This window comes from Marmota flaviventris, chromosome 4 (assembly GCF_047511675.1).
Source record: "Marmota flaviventris isolate mMarFla1 chromosome 4, mMarFla1.hap1, whole genome shotgun sequence".
Lineage (NCBI taxonomy): Eukaryota > Metazoa > Chordata > Mammalia > Rodentia > Sciuridae > Marmota > Marmota flaviventris.
Genome location: NC_092501.1, coordinates 121534521 through 121553340, shown reverse-complemented (window position 1 = coordinate 121553340; position 18820 = coordinate 121534521). Strand labels below are relative to the sequence as shown.

General features: G+C 35.5%; 1 protein-coding gene across 3 annotated transcripts in view; it reads left to right on the top strand.

The window, feature by feature from the left end:
• Positions 1-17768, top strand: part of Mtrf1 (mitochondrial translation release factor 1) — a 34920-nt gene extending 17152 nt beyond the window's left edge. For all 3 annotated transcript variants that reach the window (XM_027928883.2, XM_027928884.2, XM_027928882.2), the window contains 4 exons: positions 4090-4207; positions 5612-5748; positions 9232-9330; positions 13777-17768. In XM_027928883.2, the coding sequence (XP_027784684.1) occupies positions 4090-4207; positions 5612-5748; positions 9232-9330; positions 13777-13890 (468 nt within the window). In that variant the 3' untranslated portion in view covers positions 13891-17768. The remainder of the gene's footprint in view (positions 1-4089; positions 4208-5611; positions 5749-9231; positions 9331-13776) is intronic.
• The last annotated feature ends 1052 nt before the right edge of the window (positions 17769-18820 follow it).

The following is an 18820-nucleotide window of genomic DNA, read 5'->3' as shown; positions in this document are numbered from 1 at the left end:
CAAATCTTCCATATTCATCTCCTAAGAATGAGGACATTGTCCTACATAAACACAATGTCATCCTCTATGAAAATTGTTCATGATTGTATAATATTTTCTTTATTTTTTACATTTACATCTTATTTATTTATTTATTTCCATTCCAGGATCAAACCCAGGGCCTCACACATACTAGGCAAGCACTCTACCACTGAGTTATATTCCTAGTTAAATTATGTAATATTATCTAAATATCTAGTCCATTTTATAATTTCTGCAGTCGACACAAAAGTATTTTATGGCTATTTTTTTAGCCAGGATTCAATTGAGTTTTACATATTTGAAGTCTGGAACAGTCTTTCGCCTTTTTCTCTAATGGTATTGGCTTTTGAACAGTCTACACTCTTTGTCTTATACAGTGTTCCTCATTCTGGATTCATTATTTTTTCTTCATGGTACTGTTTAACATGTTTCATTATCCTCTAGTAATACATTAAAAGTTGTATATAAATACTCTATTATACTACCTTCAGGATACAGGCTTTGAGCAAGAATACTTCATAGGTAAATTTAGAGTTATGTTGCATCTTACCAGAAGGCACATATGTCATATTGTCCCACTTTTAGTAAGGCTTAGTTTGAGCATTTAGTTAGGATGGTGACCACACAAAATATCTCTACTCTAAAAGTATATTTTCCCCTTTGCAATTACTAGGTAATCTCTTGGGTGCATATTATCCTGTTCTCAACAATTTTAAATCCATAGTTTGTTTTCTTTCTTTCTTTTCCATTTTTTTTTTTTTTTTTTTGTGTGTGTGTGTGTGGTACCAAACATTTTACCCAGGGGTACTTAAACACTGGGCCATATCCTCAGCCCTTTTTATTTTTTATTTTGAAACAGGGTCTTGCTAAGTTGCTGAGGCTGGCTTTGAACTTATATTCTCATACTATAGCCTCCTGAGCCACAGGAATTATTATAAACTCTTAATATTTTTTTAGTTGTAGATGGACACAATATCTTTATTTTATTCATTCATTTTTATGTGGTACTGAGGATCAAATCCAGTGCCTCACACATGCCAGGCAAGTACTCTACCACTGAGCCACAACCCCAGCCCCTCATTATAAACTCTTGATATAAAGTTTTATATACTAAACTCATTATAGATTCATAGATTTGTTTTAATTCATTCTGTTGTAATTATTATTCTTTTTGATGTTTATATTATCCCACATTTGGTGGGTAATAGCCTTTTTAGGGTACTCATTTTGCCTTTTCTTGAAATGACCCCCACCAGTCTTGCTTTCTGGTACTATTACTTATCCCAGTCCCAATAGTGTCCTGTCTCAGGCCTGAAGTTAGCCTGGTCCTTTTTACTGGGGAATGTACCCCCAAAGCAGTATTTGGGTTCTTGGTGTCATCATTATTACTAGAGCATCCCAACTTCTAGAATTCCAATGGACAGAACTAAAAAATATATTTTAAAATAAGTTTCATATTACCAATTCAAATTTAACATTATAGAGGTTTTTTTCCCCCTTTCTTCTTGTATTTTATATCTCCACTTAAGAGTGAAAGTTCTTGTTTCTTATTTACTGTGTTTACTTATTTGCTTTATTGTACAATGTATTAAAACTTTCAAAATTATAATACCAGTATTACTAATAGTAAACTACTGAGTAATGTGTAAGATTTTGTCCTCAGAATGTATAATCAGAACACTACCTTCAAAGACTATGTGAAATAATTTTTTTCTACATAGTTGTTATGGTAAATATTTTGGTTCCTTTGTTTATGTTTCTATTTAATTTTAGGATTTGATTTTTGTTTTCCCTTTTGTTTAATTTTATTTTTGGTATATGTAAACATTTACAAAGTTCAAAAATCAAACCTAGAATTTTCTTGCTACCATCTTTTTTCCTTCCACCCATTCCTACCTGCCCATTATGTCTTCATATTCTTGAAAATTAAACTCATTTAATGTAACTTAACTTTTCTAAAAGAATATGGTCATATTCTCTTACTTGAATTACTTGAATTTTAAAATTCTTGGAATATTTTTAAGTCATGGTTTCTGTGTTCAGAATTCATCAAGAGTCATTAGGTTTTTATAACATTTGAAGAATATGACATATAATACCTACACAATAAGTTATGTAGTAATATAACTAATTATACTATAACCACAAGAAATGGGGAAATAATCTTTTTAGTGTTTATTGAATTTTTAGGTAGCTTGCACTAGTAATTTTAACAAAAGTCATATAACCTTTTTCTTCATATGTAGTCCTCATTTTAGAGGAAAGCAAGTGTTGTGTTAGATTACAACCTTGACCCTTTATTAGTTTACTTTTCAAAGAGAAACATCACACTTGCTATTTGTCACTCATAGTAGTGAATGTAGAACACAATGTTGGCTCTCCCCTTAAAATAGCATGTATTATTCAGCTTTCTGTCACTGTGACAGGATACTGAGATTATCAACTTATAAGGAGGAAAGGTTTATTTTTACTCAGAGTTTAGAGCCCAATTGTCAATTGGTCCTGTTGCCTTTGGGCCAGTGGCAAGGCATAATATTATGGTGGGGAATGTGTGATAGAACAAAGCTACTTATCTCATGGCAGCCAGGAAGCAAAAAGAGAAGGGACCAGAGTTCAGTGTCCCCTTAAGGGCATGCCCACAGTGACCTAACTTCCTTCCATTAGGTCCTGTCTCCTAAAATTCCACCACTTCCAAGAAGGACACAGACTGGGGATCAAGACTTTAACACTTGTGTTTTTGGGGGACATTCAAGATTCAAATTATAACACAGCCTATTTGGTAACTATTTTAAATACACAGACATACATAAGCACACACAAGTATTTCCAAAGATGCTTGTCATTGTATTTGGGGCCTGATAGATAATACAGTATAACCTCATCTTAATTACATCTGCAAAGACTTTTTTTTCAAATCAGGTTCCATGCGTTAAAACGTGAACATATTTTTCTGGGGATCACCTTTCAACTCACTGATGTGTGCATGTGCACATATGCACGTGTACTCACACACACATCGATTCTTATTATTTGCAGTAGTTTGCTCAGTAAAGTTCCAGCGAACATTTAGCAAATACTCAGCCACTTAACAGGAATAGTTCAATAATTTTCAAATTAGTTTTAGGAGCAACTGTTCAGTATTTGCTAATTCATACACGTGCATATGTATCCTATCGATTATAATCTTAAATCCTAAAAACAACCCATTGTGCTAGATTCTATTTTCTATCTCTTATAAAAGAGAAAAGGAGGCTCAGGACACTAAGTGACTTGTCTGAGGCTTGTCATGGCTGCTGCAGACACTAGAGCTGAGATTTAAACCCTGTCCTAGCAAAGCACTGCTCTGATTACTTATAGCTCTAGTTACTCAGGAGGCTGAAGCAGGAGGATTGCTTGAGCCTAGGAGTTCAAGGCCAGCCTGAGCACTATAGTAAGACCCTGGTTTAAGTAAAACACAAAAGAAAACAAAACAAACCCTATTCAACTGGCCCCACAAGCAAAGCTTCTTGTATCACATTTCCCTTCCCCTACCATCTATCTCTGTCTTCTGGTCATCTCTGAAAACTGAAACAAGAAGGTAGATTGTCACCTTGTCTGACCACAGCTGAAAATATAAAAATATAGAGCAGCTTAAATTTTTAACTGCCCTGTGCATATCTGCAAAGGACTGTATAAGCATTGATTTGAGAGACACAAATAAATTTTAACAAGTAGGCATGTTTACAAGTAGGGATCCATGAATGATGATTTTGAATTAATAAAATATGTGTATATATACCTTTTATATATATTTTGTATGTTCTATGTAATATAACTGTGTTAAAGAATGAAATTTTTGAAAGATTGTATGTAACCTGGTGATGTAATAACATCCTGTCATTGTTTTAAAAACAGCATCCTATCAAAATAAGGAGCTTGTGGTTTTTTCCTTGGTATAGTAATTTCTCCTTTTAGCTTAATAGCTGTAACAACACAAAACAGTCCAGTTTATTTGAAAAATATCAGAATAAATTTAATATGCAAGTCTTCATGGAGTGTAGAATGTACTTGTTATACCTTTTGTTCTAGGTAGATGTGAAAGTTGACCCCAAGGATTTGAGAATAGATACATTTCGAGCTAAAGGAGCAGGAGGGCAGCATGTTAATACAACAGACAGTGCTGTTAGGCTTGTCCACATCCCCACAGGTAAGCAAGTCCCTTTGCTTTTGTGCTTTCATGCTTTTTTCACATCTTAACTCTTCAGCATTTGGAAGGAAGTAGTCCTATGTTAGTACCTGACTCCTACAAAATCCTTAAAGGTAACACTGTTATTGTGGGCCCAAGGCCCTCATTATGTTTATATTTCTCTTTCATGTGGAAAAGTTGTCTCTCTCAAAGGCTGCAGATAGTGAGCAGAACTATCCAGGGAAGCTGCCTAGATATACTGGATAGGTGTGAGCAACCAGAGGGGCTTCAGCTCAAATACAAATGAAACACAGAAGCAGTATGGGGTACTGCACTCCATGGGTCTTTTGTCACCTTGTAGATTGACCACTGCTAGCTCCATGAGGCTCTGTTACATTAATGCTATTTTGATTATTGATAATTTTGGTATACTATGGGATAATTTTACAGTTCTTAATACGATTTTAGATACATTGTTTGACAATAGGGATTTAACATTTTAAGAAATGCATCATTAGACAATTTCATCATTGTGAAAACATAGAGGTCTACAAGCTAAAATGACTATGATGTCACTGGGTAGTATAATTTTATGGGACCACCAGAGTATATACAGTCTTTCATTGGCCAAAATGATGTTAGGCAGTGCATTGACAATATTTCTCTCATTTTTCAGATTAAAAAAATTAACTTTTTTGTTTCTTTCCTTTTCTTTTTTTTTTTTTTTTTTTTTGGTGGGGGGTTACTGGGGTTGAACTCAGGGGCACTTGGTCACTGAGCCGCATCTCCAGCCCTAATTTTAAAAAAAATAATTAATTAATTAATTAATTAATTAATTTTAATTAGGTGTATATGACTGCAGAATGCATTTTGATTCATTGTACACAGTTGTAGCACAATTTTTCAGAGGAATGTATTACATTTCTTTTTAGAACCCAGACAGCTCAAAAGCATAGTCACTATAAATATAAACTTTTCCTTTTAAAGGTTTTGAGTAGCTTCTTTCTTTTGTTTTCATTGTGTAGTTATTTTTAAAACATCAGCTCTCTGTGTATTTGTGACCAAAACAGGAAAAACTGAGTCCTCTTTGAGTAGGACAGAGAATGGAGCAGTACTGCAGGGGAGAGAGGCAGTTTGCTATTGTTGAGCTGTCCAAATATATGGATGAGCTGGGAGGGAGAGGCCAAGCTCGGGAAATGAAAGTATATAAGTATATATAACCATCTGCTGCTTTGTGCTCCCTGAAATATCTCATCAGACATTAGAATCTAAGCAACTATTTCCAGATGTTACCAGTTTCTGAAATGTTTTTTATCTTTTGTGATCTTTTCCTGATTAACCTTTCCCCTTTCAAATGGTCCTCAGTTCTGCCTTAACTTGGCCTGTATAGGCTGCAATTTACCTCTGATCTCTGTTGTTTTTCAGGGCTAGTAGTAGAATGCCAACAAGAACGATCACAGCTGAAAAATAAAGAAATAGCTTTGCGTGTGTTGAGAGCTCGGCTCTACCAGCAGATTATTGAGAAGGACAGGTGTCAACAACAAAGTACTAGAAAACTGCAGGTAAGGCTTATTTAGTGTAATAATTTAGACACTGTACAAAAGTCAACACTCTGTTTAGAAAGTACAGTGTTTTCTCTTGCATAAATGGAAATGTCTTACAACATAGGGAAATGTGCTTTTTTTGTAGATAAGCAGTGACTTAAATTTCTGTGAATTGATGGATAGATGTGTGTGTGTGTGTGTGTTTTGGTACCAGGGATTGAGCCCAAGGGCAGTTAACCATGGAGCCATATCCCCAGCCCTTTTTATATTTTGTTTTGAGACAGGGTCTTGCTAAACTGCTTAGGACATTGCTAAGTTACTGAGGCTAGCTTTGAAATTGCAATCGTCCTTCCTCAGCCTTCTGAGCTGCTAGGATTATAGGCATATGCCACCACACCTGGCTTGGATTGATATGATTAAATTAGGCTTTCCAATTTACAAATGAGTAAATGAAAGATGCATAAACAGTTGTTTATCTCCAGTGTGTATGTCATAACTGTCTTAAGAGGAAGTTGGTTTTAAAGACAAAATAATTCTTTAGAAATAGGTCAGATGCAGTGGTGCATCTCTGTAATCCCAGTGGATCAGGAGGCTGAGACAGGAAGATCGCAAGTTCAAAGCTAGCCTCAGCAACTTAGTGAGGCCCTGAGCAACTTAGTGAGACACTGTTTTCAAAATAGAAAAATAAAAAACAGGCTAGGAATGTGGCTTAGTAGTTAAGCTCCCCTAGGTTCAGTTCCTGGTATCAAGGGGGGAAAAAGAAATTGAGATTTTCAGATATTTTCCTTAAAGAGCTATGCTTTTTATTATAACTCTATGTGGATCAAATATAAATGGCAGTGCCAAAAAAATAGGGAACATGGGCTGGGGTTGTGGCTTAGCAGTAGAACACTCACGGAGCACCTAGCAAGGTGCTGGGTTCAATCCTCAGCACCATGTAGAAAATAAACAAATAAATAAAATGAAGGTGTTGTGTCCAACTGCAGCTAAAAAAAATTTTAAAAAAATAGGGAACAGTGATTGCTACTGATAAGAGACTTGGGGACAAGGGATAGAGGGAGATTTACTTTTCATTATTATTTTCATTAGTGTACTTTTTGAATTTTGTACACTATACATTTATAATGTTTTTTTATTCAAATACGTACACAGATAACTTACAAATTAAAATGAGTGAATGTCATTGTCTTAAGTAAACAAACTTAAATAATTTAAAATTCTAAAAGAAAAGAAAGGTTCTCTTTAAAAGAGGCTAGAAAAGAAAGTAGAACTCAGAAATTACTGTGCTTTTATGTTATTTGAAGATAAGTATGACACAGTAAATCAAATTTGAAAGATTTTATGGCCTTTTAGGATACTGAAGTATATAAATGTAAATATTAATTGTTCTTTTCATCTAGATATGTCCCTGTCTTTTTACATTTTCTATTTTTTTAATCATTCTAACTTACAGGTAGTAAAAGTGCCAGGATAAATAATATATTAATACTCTATGTGTTGTAATTCCAGATTGTAGAGCAGCATTAGTACATCTGTAGATAGGACTATTAATTTTCATACTATTGCTTCTTGGCAAGTAAATGAAAACATAAATACTATGAATTCTGCCCCACTGGAAATTATAAAAGACATTGAGATTTACTTACCACTTAACATTTTGGCACTAGATATTCTACATAGTAGTTTTTAAGGTAAGTACTTAAGATTGGCTTTATGTAAATTACGTGTATATAGCTCCTTCAGTAGTCTGATTTAAAGATCCAGAAAGGATCTCTCTGCTTTTAAAATTCCTTGTCTACTTGCCTGAACGGTTTATTAATAGGGATTTCTAAAGCTTAGAAGTGTTTTCTTCAGCGGCTTTTATACAGAAGGCATGATGCCTGGTGCCGCCTAGCTCAACCTATCACCTGTGTGCTTTATAGATGCTGACCTGCCCCCAATCCTGGGATTCTAATCTGATTGTTCTGGACTTGGGTTGTGGCTCTGAATATGATACTTTGGGACAATAGTTTCCAAATCTGGCTGATTGTCAAAATGGATGGCCTGGGGAATATTTTCAGAATACACAATCCCATATACAGGCTTAGGAATCTGTAATTTTAAAAAATTCTCTTGACCATATTGTTTACCTTTGTGTTTAAAAAATGAATTATAGAATTTCTTTTTTATAATCTTAAACAGTGAAAGCAATTGAGGGAGGATGCTGTGTATGTCGTGTATTGGGAGATGGGGCAGGGGAGATGCATAGACTAAGAATAACATAAATAATCTTAGGTTGAGGTGAACTCTGGTGTGCTTTGAAGAAGATTTCAAGTGCAAAGAGTTTCAAAAGAAGAAGAGAACATGTTAAAATTACCAGGACCAGAAAGGAATAGATAGTAGGAAAGTGTTAGAGAAGGGCATCTGTGAAATGTTTTAGCACAGTTAACAGGTACACACATAAAAATAACATAATATAAAAAGTGGCATCATAGATGGTCACATAATCTTCATAAATAATGTTGGGAAGGTTGGCCAAGTTAGGAAGCATCTTGAATGTTGAGTTGTGTCTGCTTAGAAGACAAGAAGGAACCAAAGAAGAAAACTTACTCAGAAGGCTGTGCCTTAGGAAGATGAAGCAAGTCGGCACAATATAAGCAGAAAAATCAACAGATTAATAATGAGAGCTTTGCAAAATTTAAATTTTAAAAATGACAGTATAAATAGAAAAGGCAGATTAAAATTAAAGACTCTTGATACCAATTAGAAATGGGTAGTTAGAGAATGGGATGAATTGGATGAATTGAAGGTAAGCTCTCCCCCAGAGTCTGTATCAAAGCCTGAGATAGTAACCTCCCATGATGTGCTTGTCAGAGTGTCAAGAGTTTTCTACTTGAATAAAAGGGAACACATGGTGATATGTATCATTTGTAGAACCAGGAGAAGAAACTGATTGGGGTGGAAAGATGATTAGGTTTTAAGTATTTGGAATTGGAAGTGTTAAAAAGACATAAGTTTTACAAACTTATGTTTTTTTATTTTTGTTTTTATTTTTGGTTTGGTTTGGTTGGTGTTGCTGGGGATTGAACCCAGGACCTTGTACAGCATGCTAAGCATGTGCTCTACCACTGAGCTACCTTCCCAGCCCCAAACCTCTAGTCTTAACATTAAGTTCTTGCCTGCTTTTGTCTAGTCACTGTCTGTGTATGACTTTTAGAAAATGCTTAGCCAGGAGTGGTGGTGCACCTATAATCCCAGCTACTTGGGAGCCTGGGCAACTTAGAGAGACCCCATTTCAAAATAAAATAAAGGGCAGCTCAGTGGTAAAGTGCTTATCTTGCATGGGCAAGGCTCTGGGTTGATTGAATCCCCAACACACACACACACACACCATTAAAAAAAAATGTAGAAAGTGCTTAACCTATTAAAATAGAAGAGTCATTTACAAGTACTTTTTCCATTGTTCCATTGTGATGAATGTAATTATAAAGTTAAAGTATGAATTGCTTTTGTCTGGCATAGGTGGGAACAAGAGCCCAATCAGAGAGAATTCGGACATATAATTTCACACAGGATAGAGTCACTGACCACAGGATAGCATATGAAGTTCGTGACATTAAGGTAATACTATTGACTATGCTTTATGTACCTTTGCTTTTCAAAGAAAGTATAATCAATTCTGGAGAGTTGTGTCTAAAATATTACCAAGTAATTTTAAATCGTTAAGCCAATTTTGCTTAATACCCTAAAATTTACATTTTTATTAGTTTGCTGGTAAGAAATATGATCTTTCTGCCACTTTGAAATAGTTATATTTTAAAATTCCAAATTCTTTGTTATACAATCACAACATATTGAATATACATATTGAATATACATGTATGCATATATTATTGGGTAACAAATTGCCACAAATTTAGCAGTTTAAAACAATACTTATTCATTTTCTCATGCTTTCTATAGGTCAGGAATCCAGGTACTACTGAACCGTTCTCTCCTTAGGGTTTCACAAGGCCAAAAGCAAGGTGTTATGAAGGCTACATACTTTTCTGAAGCTTGGTATCCTCTTCCAAGCTCATATCTGTGTCAGAATTCTCTTCAGTTAAGAACTAACACTCCTACTCTTTTCCTGGCTGTCAGCTGAAAACTGCTCTTAGTTCCTAAATACTGCTGGAATTTGCTTGCCATGTGTCTCCTAAATAACCTCGCCCATTTAGCATCTCTTTTATCTATTTTTGCAGGAAAAGCTCAGGCCTTTTTTTTTTTTTTTCAATGCTGGGAATCAAACCCTGGGTTTCTTGCATGCCAAACAAGCTCTCTACCACTGAGCCACATCCCTAGCTGGCTCAGGCCTTTTTGAAGATCTCACCTGATAAAGTCAAACTCACCTAGATAATAGTTCTCTTGATTAACTTAAAGTCAACTGATTACTCACCTAATCTCTGGGATCATATGCCAACGTATTTACAGGTTCTGTCCGCATTCACACGGTATACAGCAGAGAACATCTTATAATTCTATTTTCCATACTGCATATTCATTAGGTGTTACAGCTGTGTATTGGGGAAGAGACCCTGTCTAGATTTTTTGAACAATAACCTACCTAAATGCCATCCAGCCAGCACTACTAACAATAATACATTAATAATGAAGCACAGGGCTGGGATTGTAGCTCAGTGGTAGAGTGCTTGCCTTGCAAAAGGGAGGCCCTAAAAGAAATAAATAAATAAAATTAAAGATGTTAGGGACTGGGGCTGTGGCTCAGCAGTAGAGTGCTCACCTAGCATGTGTGAGGTGCTGGGTTCCATCCTCAGCACCACATAAAATAAATAAATAAGATAAAGGCATTGTGTCTGACTACAACTAAAAAAACAGATATTCTTAAAAAATAAATAAGAAGTAAAGATGTTTAAAAAAATGAAGCACAAGAAAACTTCCCTTTTGCTGCCACTGAAGGGGAAAATGAAGTGGTTCCCATAAAGGACTGTGTGGACAAGGCCGGAGACAGAAAGCTCTTATCTTTTTCTTTGGTTCATCTAATACCTAAAACCTCTTTCACTTGATTCCATCCTATTATATTCTCCAAATTAAAGTTTAAAGGAAAATGTCTGTGTTTTTAATATATTTATAAATATCTTTGTATCTTATGTCACTTCTTGCATAGGAACACAGCAGCCATGTCAAAAAGGATGAAATATTTACTAACTTCCCTTTCCTCAGGAAACACACAGGATTAACTAAACATGTTTGGTCACATTGTTCTAGTTACACCATATTATTTTGGTTGTTTTTCTGGTAGTGGTGATAATTTTCCCTGAGACACTCACATTCTTACGGCCAGTAATATCTTTTAGATGGGCCTGTAGGCACAAAGTATAATATTCAGTTGTGAAACAGAAAGGTAACTGGCTTTTTATCTATAAAATACCTGACTATGGACTATGTACTAACTATGTACTAAATATGCCAGACTCAGAAATAATAAGAAAAAATTGTATTAGGTGTTCCAATAATCACTAACCAGCCTATTTGAAAAAAGGAAAACACATTAGTGAAAGGGAAAAGTTTGAGAGTAGCATGAAAAAACTGTATGAAAACATTGAAATCTATATGAAGGAGGAGAGTGGTAGGTGGGGAAAGGGAAGATATTGAAGAATACAAAGTTTTAGTTAGACAGGAAGAATAAGCTTTAGTAATATATTACACAGAATGGTGACTATAATAAATAATGCATTGTATGTTTCAAGATTGGGGAAAGTAGGGGCTGGCAATATAGCTCAATTGGTAGAGTGCTTGCCTTTCATGCACACAGCCCTGGGTTCAATCCCCAGCACCACAAAAAAAAATTAATATAAAGATTGGGGAAAGTATAGATTTTAAGTGTTTTCACCACAAAAACAATGATAAATATGTAAGCTGATGGGTTTGATACTTAACTCACTTTAATCATTCCACATTATAAACATGTATCAAAACATCGCATTATGCCCCATAAATATATTATTATTTGTCAAGTAAAAATAAAGTTTAAGTCCATAAAAAGGCAGTAAAGAGACTAGTAGGAATGAATAATTTGGGGTCTACATTAATACAGATATGACTGGAAAAGTGATGAGGCAGGTACAGTGGCACACACTTGTAATCCCAGCAGCAACTTGGGAGGCTAAGGCAGGAAGAGTTAAAAGCCAGCCTCAGCAAAAGCAAGGCACTGAGCAACTCAGTGAGACGCTGTCTCTAAATAAAATACAAATAGGGCTGAGGATGTGTCTCAGTGGTCCAGTGCCCCTGAGTTCAATTCCCAGTACCTACTCTCACCCCCCACCAAAAAAAAGAATTCAATGAACACTATGTAATCTATAACCTAGATTCAACAATTGTTAACATTTTTGCTATATTTGCCTTCTCTTTCTCCCCACTTCCTCTTTTCTGCATACAACTATTGCTGCTGAATCATTTGAAAGCAAGTTGCAGACCTCAAGAGACTTTTACCCTAAATATTTCAACAAAAATATTTTTTGATTACATAAAACCTCTAGATTTTAAAACCACTGGATTTCCCATTTCAGGGAGAAAAACCTGTTGAAAATCACTTGCAGATTAAATCATGTAAATTTGGAGGGTTGGCACAGGAAAGGTGGGCTGAAATGGTCTGAGGTGGTGCCCTCTGAGCTAGATCCAGAGGATTTGGCAAGGAACACCATTTATGCTAATGTGGCAACAAAACATCTGCCCGATTAAGGCATTTCAGTCTTCTTTGCCCTTGGGAATAAGATACGAATGAAAAGAACAGAATTTTCAGGATAAGAATAAAAAGCCTTTTTTTTTTAGGGTACAGGAAGAGAAAGAATTCACCAAACAAATCCTCCCAAAGATGATTTGAAAACCCTAGAATGGTGTCACAAAAAACAAGAGAAAGAATATCAGAGAAGGATGTGGTCAGTTTCAAAAGTTCATTAGGATCTCTCATTGTTTCCGGAGTTACAGGAAAGATCCAAGTCTTGGATTGATTTTTAAAACAAAATCCAAATTTAAACAATTAATTCTATTTGCTCATTTTAAAAAAATATATTTATTTTTTAGAAGTAGTTGGACACAATACCTTTATTTTATTTATTTATTTTTATGTGGTGCTGAGGATCGAAAGCAGGGCCTTGAATGTGCTAGATGAGGACTGTACCACTAAGCTACAACCCCAGCCCCCATTTGTGCTTTTGCATTCATTTTGCCCCTAAAAAAATCACTGCAAACTGGGGATCTTCCCCTGTTAGCAGTTTTATTCATTATATTATAGAACATGAGTAATCCTTTGTTGCTATTAAATATTGACGGTAAAGAAATGAAATTGGGCTAGGAGTTGTAGTTCAGTGGTAGAGCACTTGCCTAGCATGCTCAACTCTGTGGGTTTGATGCCTAATAACACACACACAAAAAAGAAAAGAAGTATAAACTTAACTCTTCACTTTATTTATTTTTAATAATCAGGTGTGTTAGTCAGTTTTCCATTACTGTAACAAATACCTAAGATAAATAAGCTTAAAAAGAGGAAAGGTTTATTTTTTTATTTTTACTTTTTCTGGTACTAGGATTGCTTTACCACAGGACTGGTAAAGCCAGGGTCCCTGGTATCAGCCAGTGTCTTGCTAAATTGCTGAGGATTTCATTAAGTTGCTGATACTGATCTCAAACTTATAATCCTCTTACCTCAGTCTCCCCAGTCTTTGTGATGAGGACAGGTTTATTATAGCTTGGAGTTTTAGAGATTTCAGTCTATGGCTGATTGGTCCCATTGCTTAAGACCTGTGGTGGCACAGCACATCATGGTGGTTGTTTGTGGCAAAGAAAGCCATTCATCTATGGCATCTAGGAAGCAAAAAAGAGAGACAAGTGTCCCACAGTCTCCTTCAGCAGTGTGTCCCTAATGACCTAAAACCTCCCACTAAGCCACACCTCCCACCTTCCAATAGGGCCAAACTGGGGACCAAACCTTTAACACATGGGCCTTTGGAGGAGGGTATTCCAGATCAAAACTATAGTATCAGGTTTCATAATAATTACCTCTTTTACCAGGGATTTTTATGTGGTGAGAAAAGCCTGGATCAACTAATTCAGAGACTACTTCAATCAGCAGATGAAGAAGCCATTGTTGAACTTTTGGATGAAAACCTTAAATCAGCAAAATAAATATTTGTTTATTCTTTATTAGCATTATCAACAGAATGGTCCTATATCAAGAATCAGACTGAGTATGTATACGGTGTCAAAATACATTCTACTCTCATGTATAACTATAAAGAACAAATAGAAAAAAATTATGTAAGTCAAAAAAAAGAGTCAGACTGAGACATAGGAATCTTTATGAATATTCATAGAATACAGCTATAAGTACATAGTACTTATAGATTTTTTTTTAATGAATCAGTCACATTTATTGACTTTAAAGGTTTAAGTTTTAATAAACAACCTGAATTTCCAAGTAGAAAATAAGCTGTTATTGAAAAGAGAAAGAGTGGACTGGGGCTATGGCTCAGTGGTAGCGTGCTCACCTAGCGTGCGCAAGGTCCTGGTTTCGATCCTCAACACCACATAGAAATAAATAAACAAAGTAAAGGTATTGTGTACAACTAAAAAATAAATTTAAAAAAAGAGAGAGAAAGAGTATTGAGAACTGATGTGTAATATAAGACAGGTCACTTGTTCTCTCATGCCTTTTCTTAAACAAAACAACCAAACCTTTTTCATCTACCACAGGAAAATGTAAAATTTAGTGATATCAGATTTATACATTATTTGTAAACCTCTTTTTTAAAGACAAAGTATTGTTAATTATGTCAAAGTTAGGACTCAGACTGCTACTTTTCAACAAAAATTGTGAAGAATATGAGTCACTCAGCATCAATGAGCATCTCTAGGATACAGATTATGCCCTAGCATTTGATTGCCAAATGAATTCTATATTGTATGAACTAGAGGCCAATATTCAACATAGACTTTCTGCTTGCTTGTATTTCTTATTGTTCTTTGGGTCAACTTAATAAGCATCAACAGATATAATATGAGTAACTCATTGTGATCTATTTCATGCAGTGATATATAAAACCCAATGCTTACCTTAAAGAGATTTTTGTTGGATAATTAAACTTCTAACAGCCACTGCAGTACATTTAGCTCCATAGAGACAGCACAGGGCAAATGAGAGGCAGACTGATACCATGTGACTCTGTGCCTCACTGAGGAAAATCTGATAAACACAGTCAAAGGAGATCCTAAGAAGCTGAGAGCAAAATGTCATATGTGCTCTGCAAACTTGTCAGAGTGGAAGAAGAAGCACCCGGGCACTTCAATTTCTGAGTTTTCTAAAAAGTGCTCAATGGCAAAGGTGGAAATGAAAACCTATGTCATTTCTAAAGGGGAAAAAAAAAAGTTCAGGGATTCCATTATACCCAAGAGATCTCCTTCTTGTTCTGAGTTTTGCCCCCCAAATCAGAGGAGAACATTTGGGCCTGTTGATTGGTGATGTTGCAAAGAAACTGGGAGAGAAATGTGGAATAACAGCTACAGGTAAAGAAACTTAATGAAAAGAAAGTGCAAGTTGAAAGAGAAACATGAAAAGGATATCACTGCCTACCAAGCTAAAGGTAAGCCTGAAACATAAAAAAAAGAGTGGTGAGGGTTGGAAAAAGCAAGGAAGAGGAGGAAGACAAGAGATGATAATGAATAAGTTGGTTCTAGTCTATTTCTAATGTCTCTTTTTGTATAGTTAACACACTAACAAATATGTCTTTATATAGCCCTGTCCTGATGGTATGTCCAGTAGCCACTAAGTTTGCCTGGGGCTTGTAAATTGGCGTGGAAATTTAAAATAGGCTTTTGTTGGTGCATAGCACAAATTAGTTACATATGGGGATGGTAGTCTTTTCATCCTCGTTATCTCTGATCCATCTTCTATGAAATAATTGTTCTGTTAACTGACTACCACTCCAACTGCAAAAAAAGAAAAAAGTTGCAACTTTATTACTGACATTGAATGCTTATAAGTAAATACAATATTTTTATTACTTAAATAAGTTACCAACTCTAACACAAAATGATAGGATGTTGTTCTGAAGAAGGGTTATTTTAGATATATTCTTCAGACAGACTATTAAGATCAAGTTCTAAGACTAATGTAATTATTTGGAAGAAAAGATGGGAGAAAAATGTCTTCTCAGGTTCTTATTTCAAAAATGTTCAAGCATACAGAGAAGTTTTAAAAATTAAAATTTTAGGTGATTTATTATTCACTGTTTATCTAGATTCATCTAGAGTTAACATTTTACCCCATGTGGTTTTGGGGGAGTTTGTGGGGTTTTTTCTTTTCTTTTTTTTTTTTTCTGTTACACATACATACACTACACTCTGTGGTCGGGCTTTTTGATAGTTGTAGATTTCATGAGACTGCTCCAAAATATTTCAGCATGCATCTTCTAAGAGTAAGCATGTTCTACAAACTCATAACTTTATTATCATATCTAATAAAATTAACAGTTATGTATATTACAACATAATAGTTATCACTTACAAAAATTTCTATATCTGTTTTAGCTAGTTTTATCCAATCCAGGATCCAACTAAGATTCACACATTGCATTTGGATTTATCACCTTGGTTTAGGTTAATCCCCTTAACTTTCTTCCCCATATGACATTGACTTTTTGAAGCTCAACAATGGCAGGAACATTTGCAATTTATTCTAGTCAACACATATCCAATGAAAGGCTGGAACTTCCCTTCCTTAGAGCATTTACTAAAAAGGTAATTGTAAATATGTATCTCTTGCAATTCAAGCATCTCTCTCAAGGACCTGAGTCATTTTTTTGTAATGTAATCATCAAGAAGGACAGGGCCTCTGTCTCAGTCTGTGGGTGGATTGAATCCCAATTTTGGTCACTGCAGCTAGCAGACACCGTTGGCTTCGTTGCATGTACATTGACTAACCCTTTGGACTATTTCACTTCTCTACTGAGCCCTTGTATCCTTCCCTCCCTCATCTTCCTTAAAAATTCCTAAACTTGGCTTGTGTGGTGGCACATACCTGTAATCTCAGCAACTCAAGAGGCTGTGGCAAGAGCATCACAAGTTCAGCCAGCTTGAGCAAATTAGTGAGACCCTGTCCCAAAATTTAAAAAAGGGCTGGATATGTAGCTCAGTGACACACACCCATGGGTTCAACCCCCAGTACCAAAAAAAGAAAAAAAAAATCCCAAATTAATTTTGCACAAATCGGAATGGAGCTCAGCTCTTCTACCTACTGTCGGTTTCTTTTCACTTCTTTAATATCTGTCTTTATTCATCTTTAACAATTTGGCTAGAACATAATGAAACATTGGGAATTATAAAACAGCAGGGTTCTCATTCTTCTATATTTATCTTTTTAATATTTTTTTACATTTGCAATGCTGAGCTGAAACTCAGGCCCTTCCATATACTAGACAGGAGCTCTATCAGTGAGCTACATCCCAGCCCAGCTGGCTATCTTTTTAAAAACCCTTCTTCAGAGTTGAGAGATTATTTAATCCTAATTGAATCAGTGCCATTTAGGGTCAGTGTTGTCCCCTAAAATAACTGATATTGTAATGTTGTAACATTGGTCCACTTTATGCTTTGAATATAACCCATGCTGCTCTGCCACTGCAACTTATTTTTAAAGTGGATATGTTTCTTTCTCTTTCTCTCTCTATGCTCCTCCCTAACCTCTCCTCCTCCCTAATCTCAGGAGAAACAGGATTACCTTTCTTCCCCATCCTAGACAGAGTTATTTATCCCTGAGTACACACTCACCATAAAAACAAAAGTAATCCGGACTTTGAGGATGGTACCAGAAAATCTCATAAATGGCTATCTCCCAAGTTTACAAGTGAATTATAACTCCAGACAGAGAACACATGGAATGTAGCCTTTGAGTCACTTCTTTGAAAGCCCCCTGTTCCTGCTGATTGGCAGATTCACAGCCTTTGGGACAGGAGTTCCTTGTGTTTTTCCTTTGCTAGCAAAGCAATAAACCTTTTTCCTTTTTCTCAAAACCATGTCCTCGTTATTGGATTGGCATCAGGGACAAGGACTGAGCTTTTGGTAACAATATCTCTGGAGAATTTGACTTAATTGAAAAGAATATTGAATTGAATGGAGCATTACAGAGTAAAAGATTTTGTTTTCAAGCATTTTACATAACATTTATCCAAAGAAATATGCATACTAAATATTCTGTGAAACAATAAAAAGGAGATCATCTGATAATTCATTATATTATGTCAAATATGAGATTATATATAATTTTTTAAATTCTACCATTTTTCTTCAAGAAAAATACTAACACAAATCCCAAAGCATGATTTCTGGAAAAAAAAATTGTTAATTTGAGAAAGTAAAATGTTGTAAGAGGGAAAGCAAGAGAAGGGGGTATTGATTTCTTTTTTTTTTTTTTTTAATTGGTTGTTCAAAACATTACAAAGCTCTTGACATCATATTTCATACATTTGATTCAAGTGGGTTATGAACTCCCATTTTTACCCCGTATACAGATTGCAGTTCTTACCATCCATTCATGTGATAATCGATTTAACATTCTATACATGCCCAGGAAGGGAGGGGTCTAAGAGGGGAAGGTGGGGGGAAAGGGAAATTGTTTCTTCAGCCAAAGTGAGAACCTAATGTGTCCAGTTGTCCTGCTTTAACCAAACTGTGGTACTGTCCACCCTTCTCTTGCCTTTCCTCTTCCTCCAGCTTTGACTTTTCCTTAAAGCTACAATTTACGTGGAGGAAAAAGGAATGAAACCTCTGATGTTGATTCAGTAGGTCTGGGGACTGTGATTCTGCATTTCTATCAAGCTCTCAGGTAATGGTGAAGATTGCTGATCCACAAATAATACTTGGAGTAGCAAGGATCTAGATGTCTATTATTCAGCTAGGGAGTTCTTCCTGTTGTAATGCACCTTATTTTCATACTGTGAGATTCAATTAAATTTGTAATACTGCTTCATTTAGTAGATCTATTAGTTTTCCCAAGCACAAAGATAAACTTGACATCTTTAGGAGCTGGGTGCAGTGGCACAGGCCTGTAATTCCAGCCACTCAG